We start from the raw sequence: 18,576 nt of genomic DNA on the forward strand, positions 1-18,576 counted from the left end.
AGCGTCCTCGTTCAGTGTTGAGGATTTAGGAAATTTATCTTTCGTGCTGGGTACCTAATGAAAAGAAATTAGAATATATAAAAAATTTTTATTAACTTTATTTTGATTATTATATCTTGTTATAGTGTATGTTATATATTGATCATAGTGCATATCAATTTTTAAATCACGAAATTTGATCGAGATGTATAGAACGTAGAATAATTTATGGTAAAATGGAAAAGGAGATTGATCGTAACAAAAAGCAGGTCGAATAGAATTTTCTCGTTCATGATTTTTACGAAATAGAAAAGGCTTTGTATCGAATGTGTCCGTTATTTAAATTTCATTAAAATTTTTCTGTTGCCATAACTGGATTGTTCGTTGACAATAGTTGCTTAATTTGGTTGAAGTCTACCGAACGGTGTAATCATTGTTAAATCCAGTGAAGTTTTCATACAGTCTTTTGGAAGAATTCATCAACGATGAACGTTATCTGTTGAAAACGTTCGACGAATTTTGCCAATGTTACCAGCTGATTCTTTTCCATTTCCTGTCGAGTAAATTCATTTGTTTGATCACTAGCCGAAAATCACGTTGCAGCATCTCAAAGGTCTCGTTGAAGTTGTATTCCTTTCTTCAAAAATGTACACTGATCCTTTGAGATCACGCCTCTTGTAGTATGCTTTAGAAAAACGTTTCACAAAAGTTTCTCCCTCGTTCGAAACTATTTAAAGGACCGTTACTTTTGAAGAATTTCGACTCTGAGCGTGCACGGTTTCCTTCTTGGGAGCAACAATAAGAAAATTCGATAATAGGAACACACACCCCTAGAAATTAAACAAAACGAAAAAAGACCAAAGTATTAAAGAACCATATATGTCTTCCAAACCGTGATTAGTGAAAAGGATGTACCTAAATTTACATATTATTTAAGGACGTGGTTAAATTTACAATTAATCGTGTTATTTAGAATAATAAATTCATGTATGAACTACCGATCGTATCACAGTGCAAGATGTTAGATATAAATTGTGAGCTGTAATTAAACCCTCCAGAATTGAAATTCCTTTTATTTTCGTACGTCATTAAATCCTTCTTCGTTACAAAAGCGTTTCTCGCGGGTTGGCTAGCAGCTTTTAAATTCTCGATGCAACCGTTCACCTCCGAAACTCTAAGAGGATTTTTAACATGCACCTGTTCCTCCTAAGAGCATTTTTTGGGGGATGGAAGTCAGCCTCTATCTTCCAAGATCAAACATCTGCCTCGCGTAACAAGTTGAGAGAATCTAATTTGTGAATACTATTACTACTTGTTGCGTCAATAAATAATCCGGTGGTGCAAGCTTATGCATTATTAACAATATCGTGGAACACCGAATTTTAACGAATATTTCTGGAATGTGATGCGTATCGCGTTTCTTTGAAATTGAAGGTGTAAATTATTAAGGTAATTCGGGACGAAATTTAAACGACTTGGCGAGATTCATTTTCGTCATCTTCATTCTTCACTCTCAGCGGAACTGTGTATCCTGTACGCGATACACGAACACTCTGTACTTTTGTTTTTAAAAAGAATTATTATATTTTTGAATCTAAACGGAACAAAGGTAGACCTAATTCAACGAAGCTTCTATGTCCGTTTTATTCGAACAAATTTGTTTTTTGCTTCCAGTTAGACAAAAACAGTTTTCAACTTTGAAGACTTTTTTGATTCAAGATCAATACATATCACACATGATTGAAATAATTTTTTTCTCATCAGACACAACACGACGATAAAAAAAAAAATGTTACTACGTAAAAAAAATCAATCGTGTCAATGACCTGGCTCACTCGAAAATAAAAGTGACCTTGAAAATAGATGTCATTAATCATTATATTTGTCCTTTCGAGACATCCTCTTGACACACTTTGATCCATCATCGAAAGCGACCAACCTATTAAGATAAACAAGATAAATGAACACAACCTGTACTTTAATACACATTTGTCAGTTATTCGAAGATTCCCGTTAATTTCTATTATAAAAATGAAGAAAAATCCCAAGAATATTTACCGTAAACGATAGTTGGGACTCACTTTAAAATTAATATCGTCGTTGATTTTATTTACCTTTTCGTAGAAAATAATTTCGAAAACGGTGAATGAAAATGAATATTCGGTTGGAGTTTGTTTGGTTTTAATTACGTTACAGGTTTCTGCTGAATTGGTATCATTTGTAACGGCTTTAACCGCGTGCACCTGATCCATTTAACCGCAAAAACCACGCACCACTTATCTCGAGCGGCACGCGTGTTACATATCCCGCAATTCGCGTAAATGTTTGCTATCCCCAAGTCGGCTCAGTTTCCTTTTTTTTTTTTTTTTTTTTTTTTTTTAATTGTAAACGACTCTGACATCAGGTGAATTGTAAATGGTTTTATTTAAACACGACGAAACGTGTGCCGTTCGCAAAATTCTTACGTAAGACTGTAACGAATAAATATCGTACGTATGAAATAAAAGCGAGGAATGTTCGAAAATGTCCATTTTTGGTACTCTTCAGAAACGGCAAATATTTACATAATATATGCACATCCGTACACTTTAATGAATCAGGAAAGAGTAATTACTTAATCGACATGTGATGTGAAAGTTGTGCAACGCGCCTAATTAAACGTGTACCATTCTCGTCTTCGTCGAATGGTGGTCTGCTTCCGAAGTACGTAAGTAATTGTCGAGGTGAGGTTTTATAATAGAATTTTATAAACACATATGCGTAATAAAGACGCTCAATGATGATTACACGGGGGAATCGTTCAGAAAGTCTTTGGAAAGTCTTACAAAAGTGAGAAACTATAAAATTGTGTGTCTACAGAGAAACTTCAACTGTTCTAATAATTTCCGCTTTCAAGTAACATAACCGAGGAGACTGCCAATTTGAACAGGAGAATCGATTTAGGTTAAAGAAAACGTGCGATGCAATTCAAAGGACGAGTGCAGTAACAATTTTCAAACGAGTGTTAAATTAATTTCACAATTTATTTTTTACTAATCACGCTTGAAAATATATGCGAAAATTAACCAAAGGAGTGAAAAACTACAGGTTTGTTCACGAAAGTTAGAAGGTTTATCGTTTGATGTTTTCTTCAATCCGAGCATTTGAAACGAAACTGTTACACTTTGAGTATATTTGAAGAAAAAAGTGAGTATATTTTAAGAAAAAGGTTGTAGGAACAAAAGTGTTCCTTTGATGACGAAATCGTGTGTGTTATATTTATCGATAGTCGAGAGTCATCGAACTTTAGAAAAAAAATGTTACACTAAAAGGTGTCTCAGTTGCACGATAAAATCTTTATAATAAAGAATCGGGTTTACTCTCAAGTTGAACGTCACTTTTGTATCAGCCTGTAGTTCAATCGGAACCAGCGTTAAGCGGTTTATTTGAATAACGAGATAATGGGCTCCTTTGTCGCTACCAAAAAGCGGATTACACCGTGATTGTCCCTTAACCGACGTCCCTATCTCCGTGCTTTCCTCACGGGAAAAGCTTTCTTGCTTTAATTCGTGTCACGTCTTCAAACGCACCCGACGAATCGTACGAATACACGTGCACTTTGCAACTCGTGCACTTTGTCACGTTCTACGTCGAGCTTTGAACTTTTAAAAAGTTTGTAAAACACCGCGAGCTGAACGAAACAAAACAAATTAATACAATGCTTGACAAATATTAATTTGTACCGAATAGAATTCTACAAACTTTGATAATTACTATTATTAAATATTTTCATTCGACGAAAATAAAAGTATATGCCACGTAAGCATACAAAGATAAAGTATAACCAGAATGAAGGTATTAAGTGTATAAAATGTTGTTATAAAATCTAATCTCAATTCGCGTATCGTGGAGCGTCAAATGTGTTAAAAAATTCCCGAAATTGTCTACTTCTGATTTAGTTTTTCCGAGTCTAAGAATTAAGCGAACCTTTGACATTATTTCAGAGAAGTTTCTCGAGCAAGATTCTCTCTACGGTTTCCATTAACTCGTACGTGTAGTGGATATCCGCCCACTCGATGTTAGAATAAATTGCCATCTTGATAAACGCTATCTCAACTATCAAACGCTTAGATAGAGACTGATCATTTTCGTACTCACACGACGTACAATGATTTCAATGTTCGGCCGTCCTATTCGATCGTAGGTACCATTATCGTTCACTTTTGACAGGCATAAAATGGTAACAGCACTTATAACTCTAAACTCGATGGGTGTTCCTGCCAATCATCGCGAGTAAAAAATGTTTAAACCTCAGAGAGGTGAAATTTACAATTTTTAATGCTTGGCCACCCATTAGAGTTACACTCTGTACGTATAATATTAAAATAGTGTTACAGATAATTCTTTTACGAAACAAGCTTACTTTTACAATTTTAGTAAAAACTGTCATCTGTTGGCTTAAAATATTATCTCGCCGATTATTGTGATTACAACTTAATTGATCTTTCTTTTGTCGATGTTCAGTTAATCTATTGACTGACTTCTTTGCAATTTACTTGGTTTCTACTTTGAAATTCGGAACATTAAAAAATTTCAATTTCACGTCGACGACCGTTAAAATTTCTTATTCATAAATGAAGTTGAACTTCAATTTGGGGTTAACTTTTAACGACACCATTTCATCCGCACCTTGCCTTTTACGTGCTCGTGTTCATCTCCTTTTATTTGTTTTTTATATTCCGGTCTTTGTACATTTATATTTGCGTAATAAAGATGTTAAACGAAATAAAAGTAATGGATGTTACCATAATAGGCGAACGGTGGCGCTAATGCTGGAGTTACGTGTAAGAACGTTATTGAATCGTTGTCTCGTGGCTCGACGAATTGCATTTAAATTTTTCACGATTTAACGCACAATAACGGGAGGGGAATATTTTATACCTCTTAGCTCGATGTTAAGAGGTTAACCTTATTTTGTCGGAGCGAATGCCAATGACTTGTCTCGTATCGAAACGTACTCTTGAAAACTGAGAAGTGCAATCGGCTATAAATTCATTGAAATGAACTAGTTAATTACGCATAAAGAAGCGGACCCGCATCGTTACGAGTTGCACAAGTATTTCGAGGACATTCGGAGCTTTCTGTCTCGCGAGACAGGTGTTCTTGGTATTGTTCATAACTACGCGCCTTGAAGCGCTATGGTAGCACCTGAAAGATCTTTGCGCGAGAAATGATGACGCCCCTATGCAGCTGCTGTTGCTTTTAATTTGCTCGGTCTGTTGCGGCTCATCCCTGTGTTCTATTGTATCCAATCGATCGTGTCATTGATCTCGTTAGGATTCTCGAACACCTCTGGATCACGAATGACGGACACCATGTTGACCGAGTGACTTTCATTTCGAACGATCGGAATAGGGTTGTAACTTCTAATAGACTTTCAAGACTTTTTACTATCATTTACCAGACCTACAGCTAGGAGACTTCTAAGGATTTGTTGTAGATTACTGAGGATTAGGAACTAGTAGACTTCTAAGGATTTCCAATAGATTCCTGAGGACTAGGAACTAGTAGACTTCTAAGGATTTGTAGTAGATTCCTGATGATTAGGAACTAGTAGACTTCTAAGGATTTGCAATAGATTCCTGAGGACTAGGAACTAGTAGACTTCTAAGGATTTGTTGTAGATTACTGAGGATTAGGAACTAGTAGACTTCTAAGGATTTCCAATAGATTCCTGAGGACTAGGAACTAGTAGACTTCTAAGGATTTGTAGTAGATTCCTGATGATTAGGAACTAGTAGACTTCTAAGGATTTGCAATAGATTCCTGAGGACTAGGAACTAGTAGACTTCTAAGGATTTTCAATAGATTCCTGAGGACTAGGAAGTAGTAGACTTCTAAGGATTTGCAATAGATTCCTGAGGACTAGGAACTAGTAGACTTCTAAGGATTTGTAGTAGATTCCTGATGATTAGGAACTAGTAGACTTCCAAGGATTTCCAATAGATTCCTGAGGACTAGGAACTAGTAGACTTCTAAGGATTTTCAATAGATTCCTGAAGACTAGGAACTAGTAGACTTCTAAGGATTTGCAATAGATTCCTGAGGACTAGGAACTAGTAGACTTCTAAGGATTTGTGGTAGATTCTTGAGGACTAGGAACTAATAGTCTTCTAAGAATTTCTAACAGATTCCTGAGGACTAGGAACTAGTAGACTTCTAAGGATTTGCAATAGATTCCTGAGGACTAGAAACTAGTAGACTTCTAAGGATTTGTGGTAGATTCTTGAGGACTAGGAACTAGTAGTCTTCTAAGGATTTTCAATAGATTCCTGAGGATTAGGAACTAGTAGACTTCTAAGGATTTCCAATAGATTCCTGAGTATTAGAAACTGGTAGTCTTCTAAGGATTTGCAATAGATTCCCAAGGATTAGGAATTAGTAAACTTCCAAGTGTATTACCAAGGATACTTTAAACTTTAGAGCGTGCAAACAATTCAAATTTAAATATCATTTGCACACGTGTAACGTGGCTCTCTGGTGTAGGTTATAATTTGGACGCCATTTATAAACGAGATTAAGCTTTTATTTAAAGTTAGGTTTTCGTAACAGCACTTTATCCGAATCTTGCCTCGTAAATCCTCTTGCACTTCTTATATTATTTATTTTAATATTTATGTATCTTTTCCCCGTCACTTGCGTATTGAAGACGTTAAACGAATAAAAGAATAAAAGGAACCTAAGTGTCGTTCGCAATTCGAATGATACTCTTATAAATTCTTTTAACGCGTTTTCGTTGCACAATGGATACTCGAGCGGACTTTGCTTTTGGATTCGTCCCTGCGATGATTGCACATAGTTATTCGTTGCGCATACGTATGACGGACAATTGAATGATAATGGAATGATTAAGGTACAACGAGTTCAACTTCGTTTAGAGGTCCACGTCTTCGGTGCCTAAGACCTCACGAGGGTTCGTTTCGTGCACCGGCAAGCAATCATCAATGAAATTTGTTCACGAAATTCGTTCGCCATTACAAACGAATAATATTCTATATTTGAATAGCATACGTATATTCAAGTATTCGACTACTCGAATATGATTATTGGAACGTTATTATAGTATATGTATACTATTACTCGAATGTCGAGTATATGTATACTATTACTCGAATGTCGAGTATGTATAATACTATTACTCGAATGTCGAGTATCTATAATACTATTACTCGAATGTCGAGTATGTATAATACTATTACTCGAATGTCGAGTATGTATAATACTATTACTCGAATGTTGAGTAATAGTATTCGAATAAGAAAGTATTTCTATACTTGCAATAGGTTTGGGACTATTCTTCGAATATTCAATACGCTATTCAAATGCTATAAATATCTAGGTATTCAAAGTACTCAAATGGTATTTGAATAGTCAAATCTTCGAATGATGTTCACCGAATATTCGAATCGTTAAAATATTCGAATATTCGAGTACAGAAAAATTAACACAAATAGTCTCGGTAGTACTCTGCCAGTATCGCGTGGATTCAGCCCTAAACCTCTTCTCGTTCACGGTAAACAACTCCACATCCTGCGTGAACGCCAAAATCCTACGAAGCGGCTCGTGAATCGCTGGCCGGATTGCCGCTTCGACGCCGAAGTCGATTCGACGCCGCTTTCGAGTTGCGGGACCGTATCTCCGCTTCCTTGGTCGAGGTTGCCGCAACGGGGCCCAGTTTCTCAGGACAATGTGCGTTCGTTGGGTCGACACAGTGGTCAATTTCATTAATGCACGTAGACGAAATCGAAACATCGAATTTCTGACAATTGCAGAAGTCGATGCAATTCTCAAAGCGGACATTTTGAGATCACCAACCTCGATGCTTTTAATTTGCTCGGTCTGTTGCGGCTCATCCCTGTGTTCTATTGTATCCAATCGATCGTGTCATTGATCTCGTTAGGATTCTATGTGTATAATTTTTAAAACGTTTTAACGAACATCAAATCGTTACACTGTAAGATAAAAAGTAGATATAAAGAACATAGACATGGGCCGTACAAGTCATAGACAAATTAAAAAAAAAAGAAAGAAAAAGGAACAGATTATAGATGTTCTCGCCATGAAGTGACAAAATAAAGGCTTCTTGTTTTTCATAAACGGTCTACACAGTGAATTTGATCTCCCATAAGATACACCAAGAGTGAGCGAGAGAAAGCAACAGCAGCGAGTCTCGCATTACATGCACTTGCTAGCCGTTACTTCAGAGCTATGTGTATCGTTGCATCGATGGCTAATAACAATTTTTATTTTTTTCAGGAGAGAATTATCAATCGATTGGTGAATCTTTCCGGTAAAAATGACTCCAAACAGGACCTCATTCGGATTATTCTTAATTGTACCCAATTTGAATTATTTAATTAAATAGGAATTCGAATAGAGTTATGTTATGGTTAAGTTCATTTATAATACTCTTCTAAAGATATAACATTCCATCGAAGGATATAGAAACATTAAATTAACCTTGATATAAGATCAATATTTCTTCTATATCTAATTCTTTCGCTTATCATTTAAAAGTTAATTGAAATAAAATGAATAAGTTGTACATCTTCACACGACTTTCGATACAAAGTATGCACGTATAGCTATATTATTAAATAACTATGTTTTGTATTTTTGATTTCATCAGAAAAAATTTTCCATTTTCCATTTTCCATCGTTTCATTCCCATGTGTTTGTATTTCTCATTCGTTAAAACTACCGTCGATTTCAAAACCGATTAAACTATGGAAAAATCCATCAAACGTAATCAGTGCGATGGGTATAAATTCCGTAACTCGAATCCGGGGTAAAAATTGTCTCTCTTCAAAATGGGAATCGCTTAACGTACAAAATTGCTTCTCTTAACCAAAGTCGGTATACCGTTTCCCGTGTGTTTCGCGAATTCTGTGATTTGCATTTCCCTCCTCATACCCTATCTCTCATACCCTGAATGGACAAACACACCGTACTGTTTCCTCAAGGGCTTCCTAATTGCCTGTCCGGCAGAAAGGGCGCATTCGGGGCCCTCGTCTGGCAGCCCGTCTGTCTTCCCGAAATAAGAACCGGAGTAAAAGATTGTATTTTCGGTCAATGGCTCTGTCAGATGTGCGCTGGTCTCCCCAGCCGAGGAAGGGGCGGCGGACTTGGAATGGATTGCAAGGGATGTCCTATAAAACTGCGGTTCTCATTTCGAGATTTACACCAAACCCTTCAGAGATTGGCAAAAATGTAAATCAAATGAGAAACCGTAATACGACACACGAACCGAGACCAACGTACACCTACAAGCACGATAACTACACCAACCCTTGCATACCAATTCCACGCAATATTATCCGAACCCTGTATTCTAGAGACTGTTCAACAAGAAACGTTAAATAATTACAAAACTTGTATCAACGCAGAAGGAATATACTTAGAAGAATATCAAAAGTTTTTCTACAAATGGAATATTTTTCACATATAAAAATAATTAAGATACACGTTGCACGTTCGTCAATATTCGAACAGATCGTTTGGAAATTCTCGGGATGCAAGATGCGGTCTTCTTACGGTAGACATTTTTCAAGAATTATTGAACGTTGAAAGTTCGCTTTTCGGGCGGCATTGACCCGATTAGGTTAGAGACTCGACGACCGAGAACCTTATTGAGAAGTATATCGTTGAACCTCGATAAAGGTGTAAGCAGGAGGTTGACAACCATGGATCTCGCAGTCCTATCCCTTCTTCGACCCCATGGTAATCCGAGCCGACAATACACTTCTAAAATGCCTCCGTCTTCTATATTTTCATGGGGGGTGCGCACGCGCCAGTCTCTCCAACTTCCTGCCATCCGCCTTGCTTCCGCTATTTCACATTATGCTATATGCACGCATCCCCGCCGGCCGGGTTGCCCCATAGGAAACGCATCTGCACTCTCCTCCGCGTCGAGGGGCGAACTTGAGGTTCAGACGTCGCGGGAGACAGATGCTGGATCCGGCACACCTTTGGCGCGCGGCCCGACGTAATTTGCATTTCGAACGGGCGGAGGGCCGGGGGAGGGGGGTGATTCGCGAAAAGTGGCACTTGTCGGGGTCCCGCGTCGCGACTTCCCCGCACACTCGCGCAATGAACGCTTGTGTATGTGTGTGTGTGTGGAATTTTTATTTATTTATTTATTTTTAACAATCACCGGCCGAGAACTGGAGAAATTGCAATTTTAATTGTGTTACTGATAAGAGACGTAGGAAGTTGTTTAGAGTGTACGAGAATATAAATTATGAATTTGAATACAAATTATTCTAAGATCTTCGAAAAGGGTTAGAGAATCGAAAAATTTCAATTGTTGGAGGATGGAGTTTAGCGTGCATGGAAATGGCGTTTATTAGGGACATCGATGCTTGCACAAACGAGATCGTAGCGTTAGACAAACATATACGATTTGAAATTAACGTAACGTTGCCTTGTATCGTATCCTTTGCAATTCTTCCGTTTCAACGTTGAGCTTACAAAAAGGAAAATTTAAGGTGTTAAAAATTGTTACGTTAGTTATTATTTTTTCATCAGTAGTGGAAAGAATAATCAATGAAATAGGTACGTTACCGTCATTTCCAATATATCGATATTTTCGTTAACCCTGGACGACATTATTAGAAATAAAAGAATGGAATTTGGCCAGGACTGGAAATATTAAAAAGTCCTTGACTTTACACATTTATTTATTTCATTTACAATTTCACTTACATCAATCAGAACATTGTAAATACATACTTTGCAATTAATAGTAAAGAATTTAAACGATAAACGCCTTATTTTTTAGATGCAATTTATTTAGTCCAAAGTATACTCGCAAATACATATTCGACCAATTTTCGGTCGATATATTCTCAACGGTGAAAGATTCATTTATCACTCTTTATCACGGATTTACCAACCATTAGGTACATTAGCTGATACACATATAATGTTCAAAACATGTTCCAAAGATCCAGGTATATCCGATTATGAAAATCTTCTACATGTTTCAATAGACCTATCTGTTCGTCGAAGTATCCTCAGTTATCTCAATCTGCTAAGAAAATAGCCTTTGGACACTTCTCGAAACACCGATTCACGTGCTTTCAATTTGCATCTTATCGGAGTGCGTGAACAACTATTAGCATTGAAAGAGGCAGGACGTCCTTTAGTATCGCGTAAACCCGCGTTGTTCGAAGAATCCGTAGGCGGTACTAATTATCTGCACGTGAAACGATTGCAGGAATGCGTGCGAAAATTGTCGTGCAGTGATCGTGCTTCTCCTGTGAAAAGACATCGGTCGTAGTCTTTTCTGAAAAAAATATATAACATTAAACAAATATACAACAAAATTTATCCGATAATAAAATTGTAAGTGGCCATTCTTTTACGTTAAACTTCCATCGAGGGTGAAACAAAGCTCCAATGAACATATTTCGTATTTTTACATTCTTGTTGTACAATATTTGACACTATACTTTTACGAGGGCATTGTCGGTGAATTGGCGAGATTTTCCCGATGAAAATGAGTCTAAACACGACCTACTTCGGACCATTTTGAATTACCCAAATTATTTTCGAAAAACTTCCCTCTTTTCGAATACTTGAAATTAATCCGAACAGTGTCGTGTTTGTACTCATTTTCATCGAGAGAATCTCGCCAATTCTTTGATAACATTCACGTGAATATACAACGGTAAGAATTTTCTTCCGATCGGGATATTTCGAAAAATGTTATTCTTCGATGAAATCCGATCTCGTCCAAATAAATTCAATACACGAGAGAACATTTAATTACTCGCGTTCGGTGTGAAGATTTCACTCGAAAGTGCGTATTACCGTGATTTATAGTCGTATTAATTCCCTGTTTGAAGTTTTATTCGGTCGCTGGTCGCTTGCTGTTCGCCAACAATTCAAGGGAACTGACAGCAGAAATTAACATTATCTTTCTCGCGGTTGGTCCCCAGTTTAATTGCCGCCGTGATAAAACGCTTTGCAAGTACATGCTCCCCGCGGCGTGCTGCAACGCCTCGAGTAGACTTTACTCGCGCGCGCGAACAAACAACCGAGGCGTGTCTCCGTTTCCTCGAGGCCGCCGGATTTACGAGTTTCGCCATCTTGCGCCCGCGTGGAATCGCCGGAATCTCCGAAATTACGGCCAACGAGCGACAGTTCCGCGTTTAAGCATCCGTTCGCGGGTTTCCTTCCGATTCTGCAGACACGAATAGAAGACGAACGATCTCGTGTCCGGTGAACGCGCGTGGGCAATTTGAAGGTAACCAGACGCGAGCATAATTTATAGATATCGTAGATAAAAAGTTTCGAACGACGAGTAAATAGATACGCAATATTTCGTCGTTATTGAAAATTTTAATTAACTTATTTTACGTTTCGTATTGCACGTGGGTGGGTAAAATAATTCGAAAGTATATACGAAAATTTACAGTAGAACAAGCTTCGGTATTAAATTAACGCTAAATTTAATTTAATAGAAAATTGACATTACGGGAACACTCGCCTAGATTTATTACCAATGTATTCGGTAATGAATAATAATTACTTGAAATGCCAAGGCTGTTGATCATTTCATAATGAATAATCGAAGAAGTGTCTATTTCAGGTGTTGAATATTTGAAACGATGAATGAATACAATATTCGAGGCTCTCGAAAGAGAAACATTGAATTATTATACAACGTTGTATACAGTTGATACAGTTTGCTCGGACCTTGTGTACGTGAAACAATCACGACGATGCGTACGAGAGGTTTTTTCTTTTAACGGGGTGCTTACCCCAAAATCGAATGTTTCCTTTTGGCAACGATACGAGAACAATGTATTACAAATTGATCGATTTCGTCTTCGTTCGGTTCTACGCAGGATACCATACGTCTTTAGAAACATCCTGTACAGTTCACGCGTAGTTGTATACCACCACACGTCAAAACAATGGGAAGCATAATTCAAACAGTAGTTTCCTATCGAAGTAAGAAACGAACGACCCTTTCGTAACCCGCATTCACTTATCCACACTAACGTCTCGGCAGCTTTTCCCACGTGAAATAGGAAATCGTAGATCCCTCTTTGACCAAGCGTTTGTTTCGTTAATTGGTCGATGTTTATAATCAGAAAGAAAATTTCACGAAATAAGTATCACGTTCGATAAACCACGAGACTCGGATAATTCCGAATTTATCAATATTTTTTCATCGAAAATTTTCCGCGTTACATTTTCCCCGTCAAATTTTATTATTTTCACACAATAAACGAAACACCGTTCATGAAACGTTACCACAAATCGCACTCTGGATTCCATTTTCTAAATTTATTTAAAATTACGCTCTTTCCACAATTGTATTCTAAAAATTGTATTCTTTCCTTTCTCATAAATGTGAATGAAAAACGCGATCGATATAAAATATCGCGCTACAAAATACGAACAATGACCCACGACCAATCGTGAACAATTATACAGCGAACGCACATTTGCGTTCTTATAAATATTCCACATTGAAATTAATTGCACATTCTCCCAACCTTCGATAAGTCATTCACAAATGTACCAGACCTCGTTAACAACGAGCTCATGTTCATCTCTCATTAATCACGCGCCTAATTAAAATACGGTGCGTATTCAGTGTCTGCGGAGTTCACGAAAAAAAAAGAGAATAAGAAGAAGAAGAAAGAAAGGAAGAAATTACGAAATAATTGCATAAAAATCAGCGTGGCTAGTTTTCCTTCGAACCAGCTGGTTTTCCTGTGACCGGCCATTATATTTCCAGCGTGTGCGCATCGAAAACGGTGCATTGTTCTGTGCACGTGAACGGGGCTCGCGCGTACATGCGAGTGCACGCCAGTGCACGCGACCCGGTGCATACGTGATCGTTAATACGCGTGCGTAACTGTACGTGCCTCTGTGTACATTCGGCGCATCGTTAATTCGTTTCGTCGATCGTGGAAACGCGGATTTCACGAGACGCGGGTGAAATGCAACCTCTCTGCGCAGGATGCACGTGAATAAATAAATAAAAGTAGATTTTAGCACTGGACGGTTAAAGAACGGGACTCGCGTTGTCAATACGTATGTACAATGTACGGTGTTATCAATGGCGAATATACAAATCGATTATTTGTAACAACACAAGTATACAAAATTATTTCTTTTCGTTTTTAACGAATTGGTGCAACTTGACTATTATCTTAACGAATAAAAAATTTGTATCGTGTAAAGTGTCGATTAAAATTCGAGATAAAGTAACATTGAACTTCGTTTAAATCAATTTATTTCCTACCGAAACGCGAATTGAAATTTTTAATTTATTAAAATAATACGTAGGTTGTAAAGCATAAATTAATATCGTTCGAGTAAACTTTTATCACATATATTTCATCGGTCGATTAAAATTTAGTATACGATGAAATATTCAACGCAGTGCAAACATCGGGAAAGGGTAAAAATTTACCTGTTCCATTAAAAATGCTGTAACCAAGCTCTGTTGATTCTAGGCTACGGCACGCGCAGAATTTGTTTACCGAATTCGGATGGGGAAAAAATTCGTCGATGAAATCGTGTAAAAGCGCGAGCAATTGGAGCGTTTCTGACCGGAAACCAGTCCCGCTGAACAGCGATTAAACGATCGAAAGTAAGTTCGACCTGGCCGGACGAACGGTTTCTTTCAGTTCGCGTACAATCGTTACGCAAGAGGAACGACGGCCCGGATAAAACGGAAGTGCGAAAGGAAGCCGTGGCTACGGTGCCATGGGCGTATTTCCTATCCTCCAAGTCGTGACTCTGGCCCGTTTCCTATTCCTGCTGTCAGAGATCGGTGTTGTTCGAGGACAGTTTTATATTTCAAAATTGAAAAGAAAATTACACGCGGTGTGTACAATGTATGCGTGTATTGCGTATGCCAATACGAGAAACACGTGCAAAATAATTGCAGAATATATTTTGCAAACCGTTACAAAAATATTCGTGTATCATTTCTCGTAAGTGATGCCTGTTCTGCACAGATTCGGCATACTTTTTTATACTCGTACGAGTATATATCTCTGTCGATGAATGATGACAATTTTTGCACTAGTCGATTTCGGTTATAATTTTTGCAAAGTACAAAGTTGTACATTAGTAGAGTGGAAGAAGCCTTGAATCATTAATCGATGGAAGTCTGTACTGTACTCCCCGGATATGTGATACAATCTCATTTCAGATAAACGAGAACGAATCACTCGCATTGTAAGTCACGTCGGGTAACTTTTATTTGTTTTTCGCGTTGAAAGAATCGTTACTGGAAAAGGTGACAAAATTGAGAGAAAATATATGTTATCCTTCGAAGAGTGTGGAGTAAAGTTATCGGTAAAAAGTAATTAATTTTTTTTCGTTTCGCGGTTCGTTCCTATTAATTTGTTACAGTCTTTTAAATATTTTGATAAACGACTCACATTATAAGTCACGTCGAGTAACTTTTATTTGTTTTTCGCGTTGTTATAGTCGACTAAATATTTTGATAAACGACTATCCTGTGGTAAATTGTTAAAGAATTCACGCGTTAAGCAACAGGTTCAGTCAGACAACTGAATGGGGGTCGTTTCCCGAGGTCTCTGAGGGAAACATTTATCGAAGACGTTTTTCAACCCTTACTATCGAGGGGAGACGCCCAACCCTTCGAATTACACGAGCTGTGCCTTCGATCATTACTGCTACGACCGCCATTTTCACCCTGTTCGATTTTGTGCCAGCAGTGCCTTAAAAGATTCCTTCTGGCCTCTAAATCTTGCCCTCGTCCCATTGACTTTCTACAGTGGAATGGAAACAGGTTACACAAATAGGGGTAGAGAGTATAAAAAAGAAAGTATTTCTAAGGGTACGGATGAATCTACATATGTGGGTCAGTGGAGTTTAAGAAACCTGTTGTAAAATTCATCTTGATCTTGAAACTTAACGATCATATTTATAAAAGACAAACGTAGATCGTAGGTAGTACATCAGAAAATTGAACAGTGGTTAAATAGATAAATGACAAAATATTGTAGAAAATTAACAGACAATTCCAAGTATTAATTTCGATTTTGAAAACTTCACGGGACAAAAAATGGAGAAAAGTAATATTACAGGCATTCTTTACGATTATCAAAATTTCTCTAAAATTAAGAAATATACAAGTACATCGTACACAGGGTGTTCGTAAAACAAGTCAAGGACAAAAAAAAGACAAATACAAAGAAAATTAATATTAGACTCTTTCGTAGAATTTATTCGAAATTAAGAAACGTACAAAACAGTGGATTGCAAGTAGGGTGTTCGTAACAGGAACGGTCAAACTCGCGGATACATCGAGTTTGCCGGAACGTGATCTCAAACTGATAAACTTCGTGGATTAAAAAGTGAACGAGGTCGAGGTTGCAGACATCTGTTCCTTAAAATTGAACCAAAATTGAGAAATGCACCCGAAGTGGATCAGTTTGGCTTCCGAGAGGCTCGATTATCAATATTGTTCAAGCGCGTGTAACTTGGAGACGCATTCCATCGAGCTGCACCGCATCCGATCCCTTCATTGGCGCGCATTGCACAAGTGCAACGAAGACGGGGCCGGTGTCGATTTCGGAGGGGTAACTCCTGACACCGATCGATCACCGCTACCTTCGATTTCACGTTCTCCGTTCGATCTAATTTCCGTCCCTAATGTCGTTTCTCCTTGCCCTGGAAACTGTACACGCGTCTCCTGCCGAATGCCCCGCGAATTGAGTTTCCCCGTGCTGGAAGGACGCAAGGACTTCCCAGGACTGCAGTGCGGTTTCCTGCGTGCAACACGAACGATGCACCACGCGAATTAGAGTCAGTTTCGTCGCCTCCGTAGACTTTATCTATCGTATTTTTCCGAAACCCAATTCCGTCTATCGAGTTCTTTCGTTGTTTTCTACTATTCTAGCGAAATCTTGACGATTCGTTCGTTTATTTCTCGTTTTACCGATTTACAGCGAAGGAAAGTATTCTGCGATCGAAACGAATTTCGGAGAAACATCTTTCACGATCGATTATGTTTTTCAATTGTGGGAGAGAAAAATTTGTCGAATGTGGATACGTATAGGTCTACACGTATGTATGTTTTTGTAATACATACGCTGGATGGATTCCAATGAAACTTTATATTCAAATTTTACGTTCTGGTATCAAGGCTCGATTCAATTTTTGGGAATATTGATTCGTGGATAATGGTGATTGTGTTTTTTGGTGCGTATTCATTACTCGAATAATTGTTAAGAAGTGTTTCAAATGAATCCTGGATTGAATCCTGCGTAAAGGACTTAGATGAAAAGTTAATTTTAAATGATAAAATATTCTTTTTGTCGGACAATATTACGACACATTTGTCTGTGTTTGATTTTTAAATTATTTTCTGACCTCGTTATAGAACTTTGCATTTATGGAAATGCAAAGTTAAGTATCGTGTAACCTTATTAGCGATACAACGAGATGAATATTGCTTTGGGAAAGTGGAAATTTTCATTACGAGATTCCAGAACCCGCATTGACGTCAATTGAAAACTGGTAAGCTAGACCTTGGATAATTTAAATTTATTCAACTATTACGAAAGATGGGTTTCTGATAAGGGTACCCGTATAAAATTCAAAAATTGTAGTTTCTGTGTGTTCATTGAAACCAGCTAAGAATACAATACAATTTGATTGAACTTTGATGGCACGATTAATGAATTTTTATTTATTAATAGTACCATAGTGACGTTGAGTAAATTAATTTTATTTCACGCACAAATTCAAGAAGATCACTTTTTGGACCATTCAATTCCCTGTGTACGACACATACATAAATACACAAATTAAATAAAATAAGAAGTACATTAAACTTTTGTAACATCAATAGGCCAGTTATATTTTTCTAAATAAGTAATAGAATTTTTTTCTTTAACATCATTAGTGTCGACTCTTTTTACAGAGGCCTCTGGGGAAGATTCTAATTAAATATAAAAATAAAGGGAACGTTTGCCAATTAACGAATGTAATTTTTGAGAAATTTAGAAAGTTTCAAATCTTTCAAGATTGCACTAAAAAATTGCATCGAATTGTCGCTCAGCTCGTTACTCACAAACACCTCCAAAAATTTAGTCGCATCTCTCGACGTCATAGTCTTCGCTGTCATGGGACGAGAGACGCATCTCGAGTCCCATGGAAACACGATATTTCTACCGTTGTACTTCGATCCTGTAATTCGAAGTGGCAAACCAAAACAAGCTTCGATCGTCACGGTGAACAACTTGGGAGCTCTTTGCCTCGTTGAGCCAAGTGATGAATTAATGGTAACGATTTAAACGAAACTCCTTTGCAATTTATTTTCTACGAAGCCCGTACCGTGACTAGGATCCAAAGCCTCGCGATAACAATTTTTATGGAAAAGTACGTGCAACGTGGATGAGAGAAAAAAATTGCTTAATATAATATTTATAAGCAGGAACGTTTCATTTTCTCCCCTTTTCGATCCACCGTGCCAAAATTGTGCGCTGGCGCAACATGTAAACGTAAATTTACTACTATACATTTTACATAAGAATAAAATTATTCAAAATA

At 37.5% G+C, this 18,576-nt stretch overlaps 1 protein-coding gene across 1 annotated transcript in view; it reads left to right on the forward strand.

The window, feature by feature from the left end:
- The window catches only part of LOC143150384 (uncharacterized), a 55,459-nt gene extending 47,063 nt beyond the window's left edge, over nucleotides 1–8,396 (forward strand). The window contains exon 4 of the mRNA XM_076318615.1: nucleotides 8,275–8,396. Coding sequence (XP_076174730.1) covers nucleotides 8,275–8,312 — 38 coding nt within the window. The 3' untranslated portion in view covers nucleotides 8,313–8,396. The remainder of the gene's footprint in view (nucleotides 1–8,274) is intronic.
- Nucleotides 8,397–18,576: the final 10,180 nt, after the last annotated feature.

This window comes from Ptiloglossa arizonensis, chromosome 8, assembly GCF_051014685.1.
Source record: "Ptiloglossa arizonensis isolate GNS036 chromosome 8, iyPtiAriz1_principal, whole genome shotgun sequence".
Taxonomy (NCBI): domain Eukaryota; kingdom Metazoa; phylum Arthropoda; class Insecta; order Hymenoptera; family Colletidae; genus Ptiloglossa; species Ptiloglossa arizonensis.